Below are 12,115 nucleotides of genomic sequence, written 5' to 3' on the forward strand. Positions count from 1 at the left end.
CTGGTACGTCCCTAGGCCAATCCGCTTAAATGTCGAAATGTTGAAGTATGTTTTGTGCCAGTTGTATTAAATCTGTTTTCATTCCTCATATAACAGTAATTAATATAATTTAAGTAGTGACCCAGATTAATTGCTAAATCGGTTCCATGCCTAAAAATGTCTTACCAAATGAACTAAGCACATCTATAATGTACAAAAGGGTAAAATGAACTTAATCTTCACGCTAGATAGGTAACCTGCAATATCAGGTTTAGAATGCTGCATTAAAATACACTTTAGTGATAGACAAAAGAATAAAAATAATTCATTCATTCTTAGACACAACTAATATGTAGAGAAAAGGAATACTAATTAATGATAGTCATGTTTTTGCAACTAGGCACAAATATAATGAATAAGTCCCTACAAATTTATATATAATGGATAAATGCTAACCAAGTAATATAGTCATGAATCTATGTTTTATGTATGCATTTGTTATCTTCCTGATATTCTCTGTTTGCTAGTACATTCAAGATAATGAGTGCAAGCTAGGGGTATGCTGGGCCCATCCTCAGGTGGCCCTATTAGCCCTAAGAGACGGGATGGGTTTGGATGGGTAGCCCAGCCAACCTGGAAAATCCTCAAAATCTAGAATGGGTCGTGTATGTATTTTGTGCTGCAATAATTATGCCACCGATCTAATATTACTGCTGACATAAAATAAAATATCTAAATGTTGCAGGAAACCGTAATTTCCTTTTGTGGCCCTAAATCCAACCTTCGGTGGATAGATCAGGCCCTAATTATCAGAAGGGCAAGGCAGGTACAACAAAGGTTCATTACATGAAGTAAAGAAGAAGAGTTAATAATGTTTTGAATAGCCTTCATTTGTAAGTGTCTGTCTTAATGAGAATCTGGATGGATATGAGCAGTAAATGTGCAAGAATTTGAAGACATGTAGGCACTTATGTATAACTTCATCCTTAAAGAGTAGTGTATTGCTTCAATATTTCTTTTCTCGTTAAGAACCAAAGAGGAAATGATCTCTTTCAGTCCTAGAGCTGTGCTTACCATGCAAGATCTCTTCCAGATTCTCTAGATGAGGCGTGCATCAAATTTTAATTAAAATCACTTGGAAGAATGGCATTGTTACAGTATGTAACTGCTGAAGCATATTTGTTTCAACAATCATATGGTTCATCTGTGTCATCCATATTGTATCATCAAAATCAGGTCCATGATAACTATAGGTCTCATAATAGCATCAAAAAGTTACACTTTTGACTTGATATACTGGAAGTTGAGCATGTGGTGTCCTCCCTTGTAGTCTTCAAGCTAAGTTAGCGAATTTGTTATGGGTATGGGTACGTAGATATGGTATGTGGGTACGATAATATTTTTTGAGAAGGTTGGGTATGTTTAAGGTACGCTAGTGAAGAAAACATATCAAATATATATTTATAAATATATAATATAAATATAAATAAATAAATAAATATATATATAATCTAATTACAATATATATATATATATATATATATATATATATATATATATATATATATATACTGATAACTTTTTTTTATATGAAAAGAATACCATATAAAATTTTATTTTTTAAACTATATTAATAGAATACTATCTAAATCGTAATAATATTTTTTTAATATATTAAAAATGTTTATCAAGGTAACCAAAGTCTAATATTTAATAACAAAATAAATATAATGAATATATAAATAGTAAGTAAAGTCTAATATTTATACCAAATTAAATATAATTGACCTGCGTGACTCGACTGTCTACAATCATTGGAAGAATTGTATTATTGGAATGGGGCAGAGGCAGCCGCACTAGGCATGGGAATAGCAGGTCGCTTTAGCAATAGTTGTCTCTCTTGCACAGAAAGAGGCTTAGGATTTTAACCATTCTCAGTCATTTTTCCTCTGCAATGTAGGGCTTCTTCCAGTCCAAAAAGAAATAAAACCTTTGAAAATCACATTTACCATGGAATCGCTCAATATTATGATTTATCTCTAGAATTGCGTTGGAATCTGTTGGATTTGATTGGTGAAGGGAGGTATCATTTCCAATGCAAAAAGAGGAGCCTTGGTTGAAATCTGCATGTGATTCGAACCAAGATCCAATTCCAGGACATTTCTTACCTGAAATCGGCCTTTATATCAGCCAAGTTGGCAACATTGTCTCCAAGCGAAGCATAGAAGGAAATGTTGAAGTAAATGTGGAGCATGTGAATTTGAATTATAACACTAAGTGTTAACGGTTGGGTTGGTTGAAACTTATGTCCTCTAATTGTGAAATTACCCCTTGATATGCTATATTTAATAAGAAGGAACACAGAGTTGTGTACTCCCTTCAATTCCCCTTATTTTATGGAATTATAGTTATTCTTGGTTTGCTACCCCATTTGTTTCCAACAACCAGTGCTTCTTCCTACTTAAACATGGTACAGAAACTGAACTGATCAATTAGGGGTTGAGTTCAAGATGATGCTTTAATGATTCCTGACATTTGTCGACATTTAACCTTGGATGTTTATCATTCTAGGTCCCTTTTTTACTTTTTTTGAATTTGTGCTTTTACAAAATATGAATGGCAGTTGGAGCAGTCATTTATCAAAGATGACTATCACTTTCATCTCCTTTATGTTAGTTTTGTTCCATCATTTTGATTAATATAAGTTCTATTAGAATGCTAAAGCTTTTCAGTAACTACTGTCTAACTCTGTCCTTTTTATGCATTGAACAGATTGATGGATCCACTCCAACTGAATGTTGGAAGAAAATATATGCAAGAGTAGAGAAGTCAAAACAAAAAATTGGTAATGGTTTGAAAGCTCATCTGGAGAAAAGACGGCCATATAAGTCTGGTTCATATATGTTTGGATTTTCAAATAAACGTATAGCTAGTCTTATCCAGGCAAGTATCATGTGTTGAAGTTTGCCTTTCAATTTTGTAACTCTTGTCTCTATTTGCTAGGTAACACCAGCAAAGAATACATAATTCTGTTAGAAACATTGTAAAAGACCCTAGACAATCCTTATAATATTTTATTACTGTGTTCATACTTCGTAATGTTAATTGTTTTCATTGATTTGTAGAATGTTTTGTGGATCACAGCAGAGTAAACTATGCTTTGTTTTTTAATCTTGGAGTCTGAACAAATAATTTCATAGTGATTTTTCTGAAGAATATTTCCTTTCTTAAAGTCACTATTTAAAAAGTTATCGTTGTCTGATTTTCATATGTTGGTTGCTTATTGTTGTTTTTCTGCAAATAGGATTTTGCCACTCTTTTAGATATCTGCATGTGATAATGACTTTTATGGTATTCTACTTGGCTTTAATTGGTAGGAATGAATCTAAATTGATGATTATTATGATTTTAATGTCCTTTAGACCAAATTGGTCTATCGAACCTTTGAAATGCATCATTTAACTATAGAAGATTATTTAATAGTTTTTGAGTCACAATTGGTTATTGGATTTGTTTGGGTAATCGAATTGGATGAATTTGCTCCTCGCATTATGAAAAGTAGGGCAGATTAGAGAAATTGGTGTTCACCTTTAAGTATGTTAGTATTGCAAACTTTACAAATTTGTTTTTACCAAGGATTTTTGGGTTAATCTAGTAATCAGATTCACCATGTAGGTTGTGAGCATTGGTCATTATTTTAGCAATATTCAGTTTGCTTTTCAAGTTCACAGTGTAGGAAAAACATATTTCTTCCTTCTTTTTTTGTGTATCTACAAATTCCTATACACTGATAATCTTCATGCAACTTCTGACTTGCACACCTTACTAAGGTAGTACTCGGTTAATGTTGTGATCTGAAGCTCTAATATTTAGTACATTTAAATGCTGATTTGATATTCAAATGGGAAATTAAAAAAAGAAAACCATAGCACTGCAACACTAAATCGTAATAAGGTAGTATTTAAGTGCTAATTTGATATTAAACCTGGGGTCAGTTAATCACATACATTGAGGTGGGAAGGATTTAGATGTTTGGGGAAGGTAAAAATGAACATAAAACATAAAATTTCAACTTTGTTTTGAACATCTTTTAGATTTTGACATTCTTTGCATCTAGTAGAAAACAATCTATGGGGTTGCAACTTGTTCAATGTCTCAGATTTTAATCAAATCCTTACTTCCATCCTGTTATTGTTTCCTATGCGAGTGAGTTGTAGCTCAAGATCCTATTGTTGTCATCTTCCTCTTCCTATTGTCAATATATCAGTAGCATTTTTATTGATACAACCTGCTGAAAGTGTAAATGGAGTTAAATAACTCAGGGTTAAAAGTGGGAGGAACTCAGCAAATTAATTTTAGTGGTTAACTTTGTTTGAGACAGGTAATTTCTCATCAGTTTTCGCTTTCGTCAGTTTCACCAACTCCGAGATGAGACCTGAGTTGTAGAAAGCTTTATGTTTGATTATGTGCTCTTAGGTTGTGATTTGGTCTGCTGCTTGGGGCTTTGTTTTTTCTTCCTTTGGTATAGTACCACAAAGGGTGACTTGTAATCCTTTTTTCCTCCCATGTCATGTTTATGTTTACTGGCATTGGGATTATTTCAGTACACCCCGGTGATGTCTATGCACAAAATAAAATTTTAACATAAAAAGAAGATTCTCATAGTCCATTAGAGATTTCCAAGTACAAATTATTAGAACTAGAGGAAAGGATAGTTGTGCACCCTAACCATGCACCCCTCAAATTAATACATGTTGATTTTGAGTAACTCTTAACGTTTATACTGGATTACTTGGCAAGCTCACTCCTTAAACATAAGGTTGCAGGTACACACCATCAAATATGTTGCCACAGAAGCATGCTTTTATTGTGTCAGAAAATACAAAGATAAGAAAAGCTAGTACAATAGTTGTGCACTATCATATTTTTTTGGTGTGCCCATGTGTCCTCTTTATAATGTAGTTTGTTCTAGAGAGTTTTTTTCATTTAATTATTGGTAATGAGAGTCAACACTAATAACTTGAATTTACAACTATTAGTTAAAAATAAAAATAAACATGGTGCTACAGTGATAAAAGAAATGGTATTTTAATGCCCAAATGTACTCATAACTATTGGAATGTGCTCAGCTACTGTATCCTTTTTCCTAGGCTACTTGTTTTTAGGAGACCTTGTTTAAATTTGAAACGAATTTATTAAAGAAACAATATTATAATTTTCTTTCCATGTATCTTATTTTCTTTTACAGGGTGTCATTTTAGGCCTCTCCTTACCTGTGGTATCTTAGCTCATTATACTTTTGGTCACATTAACCTTTGTGGATATTTATATCCTTTCTTTGTTAAAAAATTCTCTTAAGGCAATTTACCATCCTATATGATACTAAATCTTCCTATGGTAAAAGCCCAACATCAAGTATTCATTATGTGCTCTTCCCAACCCACGACAAGGATTTTTTTCACAAGTTTTTGCTTTTCTGACTTGCAATAATGGCAACTACCACAAGCCAGGGGAATATTTTCCAAGTCTCCTGTTGCCAGGTTTTTTGCTAACTGCTCTAGAGTTTTTTCAACTAGGACACTGTCCCATGAAACATTATATCAAAACATTATCTGTCATTTTGAAAATGCCAGAATATTATCAAGCTATGACCTGCTTTAAATGTTGGCCCTTATGTGCTCTAAGGCATCCATTAAACTATACATTGTGAAATATCCTTCCCCTGTATTTATTGGTAACCTCTTTGAGCATTCGAATGTTAGAGACTTCTTCATCCTTTGGAAGAGCCTGCTTGAATGAACGTTGAGAGCATACATACCTTTAGAATAGTTATCTTAGGCTGTGTCCAGAGGAAGTAAGTAAGATGACCTCCACATGCCAGTGGCCTGTTCCCACTGCCTCGTGTATTCCTATTCCATATGGAATTGTGTGTTCAATCCTGTTACTCCTTAAGAGGCTTGCCTGTATTAGTTCTGCAAAATTAATTTTTTCAAAAGCGTTTATTAAACTTTGAGTATACTAAAATGTGTCATATAAAAGTTTAAAACTATTTTTTGAGAAAGTTTATTAATTTATAATGATTTATGTATAAGCTTAAGCTGATATACGGATCATGGAGTATTTTTATTTCAACGACTTTATTATTTATGTGCATGGTTACCTGTGTGATGATGAAAGTGTACTTCCATGTAGAGGAGTAAATTATGTGAACAAAAAACTGAAATTCAACTGTTGTTGTTCTAGGCTTTACCACATGCCCGGGCATGCTCAAAGTACATGAATTGGGATGACAAGCTTGCAATGCAAAACTGTGATGAGGTATTGCCTGCAGGCTATAGGCCTGTTAATGTTCAGTGGAAAGACCTTGATCGGTGCAGCGTATGCCACATGGAAGAGGTGGTTTTGCTTTTACCTTTTAAGATATTGTGTTATAATTTCCAGTTTTATTTCATTCTTCCTCAATTTTTTGCATACTTATTTGTCTCCCAAGTTTTTGGCATATAATTTATTGCCAATCTGTCATCTACCTGTGGCTTTTGTTCTTCCTAGAGGAAGTGTATGCTTTATAAGCTGTAAATGAATACCTTTAAAGTATGTTTTGTGGATTATTTTTGCAGGAATATGTGAACAATGTGTTTCTTCAGTGTGACAAATGTAGAATGATGGTAAGAAGTTTAAGATTTCATTTCTTTTTGTTACAGCTTGACGTTAGTTTAACAGCAAAAAATACCATGTGGAATTTTTTTATGGTTTGATGTACTGTGGGACTGATTGTGCATACTTCTCAGTTTTCACTAACGTCTCTTTTAATTTAAAACATTTGTCTCAATGATTAGATTGAGAAATATGTATACTATCTATCTTCGGAGCCTAATTAAAATCCCATTATATTTGGGTCTTCAATTGAAGGTCTACTTTTGATTTTTTTTCTTCAACACATTTGAATATCTGCAAGGATTTGTCTAAACAATTAAGAATAATATTTTAACAGGATAGCAAGATTTTATATCTTATGGGAGACACATTTCTATGGCCACTTACAAGCAGTTCTATGTGGTGCTTGTCTGTTTGGGTTGATTTCTGCAACATTTAAAAAAAACTTGTATTTGCTGGTAAGCTTTTATAATTAAGAGAATAAGGGTAAGAGGAATTCACGCTTAATCTGACTTGTGAAACCAAGATTATACTTCACAAATTATAAGTGTCTGGGCTAATATTTTGTAGCAATGTAGAGTCCAGGGTCAAAATATGTATCGCTTGACCATTATTTGTGTCATATAGCATGTTAGTGAGTGGCATCTACTGGTAGTTGTCTGCGCTTTCTTATTTTATGTTCTTCCCCCTTTGGGTAGTTGATATACTTACATCCATCCCCAATTTTACTCTCTTCCATGCTTTCTATATAGAGATGTCATTTGGTGTGTTGTATATGTTGAATTGCAAATGGAATAGTGCTGGAAAGTTCTTGTGTGATGTTTAAGGTGCCTGAAATGGATTCTTCTGATGCAGTGTTTTTTTATGTTCTTATCAGTTCTTTTTCTGTATTTTTTGAAATTTCATCTTATTGTTTAATTTTCTACATTTTTGTCTGATCTGAATTCAATTTCATGAATGAGATGCAATGCTTCATGCCTATACACTTTTAAAGGTTGATTATTTGATTTATTTATACAATCAAGTTCTGCTGAAGCTTCTTTCTTAGCTTCCTTTTTTTTAATAGGTTCCATATTACCTCTGTGTGGTGAATGCCATGAATGATGGGTTTCATGAAATTCACCCAAGATTTGCTCCTGGCCTTGTCTGTTGTGGTGTGCCACTCCCAGAACTGAATGTGATACATTATCTTTTAAATGTTCAACAGTTATAAATTCGAGTATTTGTACATATAAGCATAAGCATGTAATATGTTTTGTGGGGATCTGAAAGTAAGTTTCCATTGTTAAAGCCCCGATGATCTACTACTTTAGCACATCCCATTTGACAACATCTTGCTTTATCTTGAGTGATTCTATTGTTTTGGCTGCTTTGATCAGATTAATTCATATGAACCATAGGGCAATATTAAGTATTCTGACTTTTCAATATGGCCATTGTCTCTGTTCATCCTTTGCTGTTGTTCATTATGTTGTTTTACAAACCTTCAAATCTAAAAGTAATCCAATCAGCACGCATGAAACTCGCAGACGGAATTGCCAATGTTGGAGATGAGGGTTTTTTGTCCCCAAATCCAATAGATAGATCTTAGAGGGCTTTTGTCCTTTGAAGTAAATTTGAACACAAAGCTCAAATTCTGAAAATCAATTAGCAAAATGATGGCAAAACTTGATGATCCAAATGAAGCCAAGTGTGCTCCTTTGGTCGCACTCCAAATGGAACCTTGGGACTAATTTTCTCAAGCAGCCATCATTACCTTTTATTTTATTTTATTTTTAATATCTAAAATAGTTCTATTTTATTAGTGTTAAAAACCACTTTTTATTTGAATCGGCCCCTTAAATTAAAAATTAATAGGCCCAACTTAAAACAACATTAAATACTATTTCCCTTCTTTTATCCTTTAGCCTATGAGAAATGGGGATAGGCTAGAGGTCTTCTCTATGGCTTTATTAGTATTACTGAAAAGAGGACATGACAAATTGGGTGCTATTGTAATCCCTATGGCATCGAATTTGGAAAACAACAAATTCCAAACAACTAAAATAAAAAACAATATATCGTAACTCATTTAAATGTAGAAAAAGGAAAACAAAACAAGAGAATTTGTTTATAGAAGAAAGGAGGAGAAAAACCTAAAAAACGTTCTTCCAATCCAAGAATCTTCATCAATGATCTCCTAGGCAGCAAATGAGATCTTACACATGTAGGAATAGCAATCCAAATTCTTTGGAGCCTTCAATGATCCATCTTTAACTCTATATGTGCAATGACAAGCAGAATGAAGTTCAATAAGTGTATTTGGTTTATGTGTTTGTTTTCAAAATGAGGTAAATGTGTTTGTTTTTTGTGTTGCAAATTTCCTTGAGGAAAAATTTTATGTGTAGTTTTTGTTTTCATTTTTACCTTCTATTTTTTTAATTCCTGAATTATTTAATATTGTTTGTTATGTTGACCAATCAACATAGGAGGTCAAAAAAGCAAAAAAAAGTTCAAAAACCTGCCACATGGTGCCCATAATGCTGTAGGTTTGCTCTAGGTATGATAGAGACCACCTAGTTCACCTAGGTATGCTACTGGTTCACCTTGGGCATGATAGAGACCACCTGGCTTCACTTGGGTATGTTGTAGGGTGTACCTAGACATATTCGGGTGGGCTCTGTAGTGATATCTTTGCACCCATGACAGACATGGGTGTGTGCCTCGGCTTGGTACTAATTGGACCTAGATCTGGTTTGCGAACCTAGTGAACTAGTACATAAGTTGTATCTAAATGCATTCATTCATATTGGCCAGCAAACATTATTGCAATCCTTAAGTCAAATGATTTATATTTCTAAGATTAATCTGTATTAATCATTGTGATGTTTTTTTAATATTTTAAAGATGACATGCCTATGGATGTAGTCTCCACTCATTTTTGTAGGACCACTTTATTTTTGTTTGATAGGTTAATGTGGGTGGGTTCTATAGGGGCCCAGGCCGAAGTGTTAACATAAAATAAGATAAGTTTTCAACAAAAAGTTCATTCTATACATAGAACTTAAGATACTCAAAAAAAGACAACAAAACCCAAATGGACACAGGTAGCATAATGACAAAAAGCAACAAACCAAAAGACAACCTAATTAATAGCACGATAGACTGGGATCTCCAATTTCTTCCTTCCTTGGTACTACTTGGACCCTTGATTTCGAGAATGTTTGTTCACAAGTGCTAGTGGCATTTGTTAAGGAAATGAAGGTATGGTGAATCAGTTGACAATATCTAAAGAACTTCTCTTCAGGATAATGCAAAGGTTATCTACTTAAAGTCCCAAATGTTGGCAAAAACCAACCATATCAACTTGCTGTTTGGCATTGACATAGGATGTACTGTTGAGCTTCTCCACCTCTGCACATTAGCAACCTGCAAGCTTTTGAATTGCCATCACTTCCTTATAACTCTCCACTATGAGAGAATCATCCTCCAATGAAAGAATGTGACTTATAATCCAATATTTAACCATCCTATCATGTAAGTCTGCTAGTTTTTCATGAAATGCTCCAAAGTAGATGCTTTAGTTCTTAAAACCATAGTGTTGTAGGGGCCATCCTTGCCAGAAATATTTATTCTTAACCAAATCCATTTACTTTGAATCCTATAGGCAAAATTTGTGTCTTAGCCTTCTGTTTGAGGCAATCCACCATTGGGGGAATCCTTCATCGATGTCTTGTGTTCCATATACTTAATGCCAAACTCTATATGCCGAAACGGTCCTAAAGGCTAAAACAAAGGTAGCACTCCCACAAGCAATCATGATAGTGATTTGAAATGAAATGACACGGCAATAATCAAATGATATGCTTCAATCTTTTCCACAAGTCCAAGATAGGGTGCATGCTACTTCCCACGTGTTGGTACCTTGACATGAATGAAAAGGCAGTGACCTCTTTCATTTCTTGTCATAATTAATTGGTATAAGATAAATCAAAAGGTTGGGTGTGATGAACAAAAGTACAGGGGATATTGGAGACGCTAAGGGAATGTCGTTCAAATCTAATGCGTGTGTTATATCGATAATACTTTGGAAAGTAACACACTCAACCAAAGGAGAATGCAACTTCAAAAGGTTATCAATCTTCGAGTTCAATTACCTTGCTACATTCTCTGTAATAATGGGTGAACAAAATCTCTTCAAAGGTCTCGGCAACATCAAGAATTTCTTCTGAAATATTGTGGAGCTTCCAATCTTTCAATGAATATTCAACACACCCTTTGATGAGTACCTAGGAATCACATCCAATTTCTAGATATTTACATTCTACGGAAGCCACCAATTTAAGATCTTCAAGAAAAGCCAAAGCCCCCTTTTGAAGCTCTATCAAAATTCAACTTGACAAAACAAACTTTTGGTGGTCTCTAGTAAACATTCCGCTTAATCTTATTTTGTTTTCAATTATGCTATTAACATGTGGTAGGACCGTTCTTTTAAATGAAAGACACAAGAACTAAAAATAAAATTTTGAGGGAGGGTAAAAACAAATTTTCAAAAGCTTAATCTATTTACTTCCTAATCTCAAAAACATGGCTCTTATGCAATCAGAAAAGTGTAATTTTGTGGGGTATATTTTCAATGCATTAGCTTTTATTAGAAAGTAAAAAAATTCATTTTGTTAGTTTGTATATATTAGAATAACCTTTGTTGCTTTGTTATGTATTTGTCACATTTAGAACCAGAAAAAAGAACCAGTGAATTCTTACTCAAAAAATGATAGAACGGGATGGAAACTAAATTTTTATATTTCTTTTGTTATTAAGTGAGCTACAGTAACTTCCAGAAACAAAATACATGTTGAGCAATACTATTGTAGTCTGCTGTTCACAACTTTATCCATTAAAATGCCAAGCTTATTTGATGTAATTGGGCTTATATAATATAGAGCTCTTACACTTCCAGGCATGCTTTATCAGTGCATGAGTACTCAATAACGCTAATATGTAAGGTAGATTGAAAATATAGTAATATATGAAGGAAAGTCTGCATTTCCTATGCATTAAGGGTGCTCACTGTTGCCCATCATTTGAATGGCTAAGATTGCTTTTTATGTTCTCATATCTGACTTGAGTCAATATGTAGAAATATTTGGACCAAACATCCTCAAATAAGCCTGATCGTGAATGGACATCCATCACTCTCTTGACATCTATGAATCCATGTTCAAACTATCACTTTATTATGGGTAATGTCCATCCGTTATGTTTATGCTTAACAATAAATGAGTAGACATCCTTCTACACAGCAGCATGCATCCCACTTACCCTATTTGTGTGGGTTTAATTTGCATAAGTTATGACCTTGTGGTGTAGATAACTTATTATATTGGTTTAGCAAAAAACCAACATAATTTTTTAAAGTACATGAAAAAAAATAGAAGTAGGACAGTGATAACTAAAAATTTTGGCAGGAGCACTATGAACGCACTTCAGTGGTATTTAATCA

The 12,115-nt window shown here is 33.6% G+C and overlaps 1 protein-coding gene across 5 annotated transcripts in view; it reads left to right on the plus strand.

The window, feature by feature from the left end:
• Positions 1–12,115, plus strand: part of LOC131048089 (histone-lysine N-methyltransferase TRX1) — a 78,205-nt gene that overhangs the window by 21,637 nt on the left and 44,453 nt on the right. For all 5 annotated transcript variants that reach the window (XR_009106357.2, XR_009106356.2, XM_057981948.2 and 2 more), the window contains exons 10-12: positions 2,752–2,922; positions 6,223–6,375; positions 6,597–6,644. Coding sequence is in view for 3 of the 5 variants with exons in the window: in XM_057981948.2 (XP_057837931.2) it covers positions 2,752–2,922; positions 6,223–6,375; positions 6,597–6,644 (372 nt within the window). In the remaining 2 variants the exon portion in view is untranslated. The remainder of the gene's footprint in view (positions 1–2,751; positions 2,923–6,222; positions 6,376–6,596; positions 6,645–12,115) is intronic.

This window comes from Cryptomeria japonica, chromosome 10, assembly GCF_030272615.1.
Source record: "Cryptomeria japonica chromosome 10, Sugi_1.0, whole genome shotgun sequence".
Classification (NCBI taxonomy): Eukaryota; Viridiplantae; Streptophyta; class Pinopsida; order Cupressales; family Cupressaceae; genus Cryptomeria; species Cryptomeria japonica.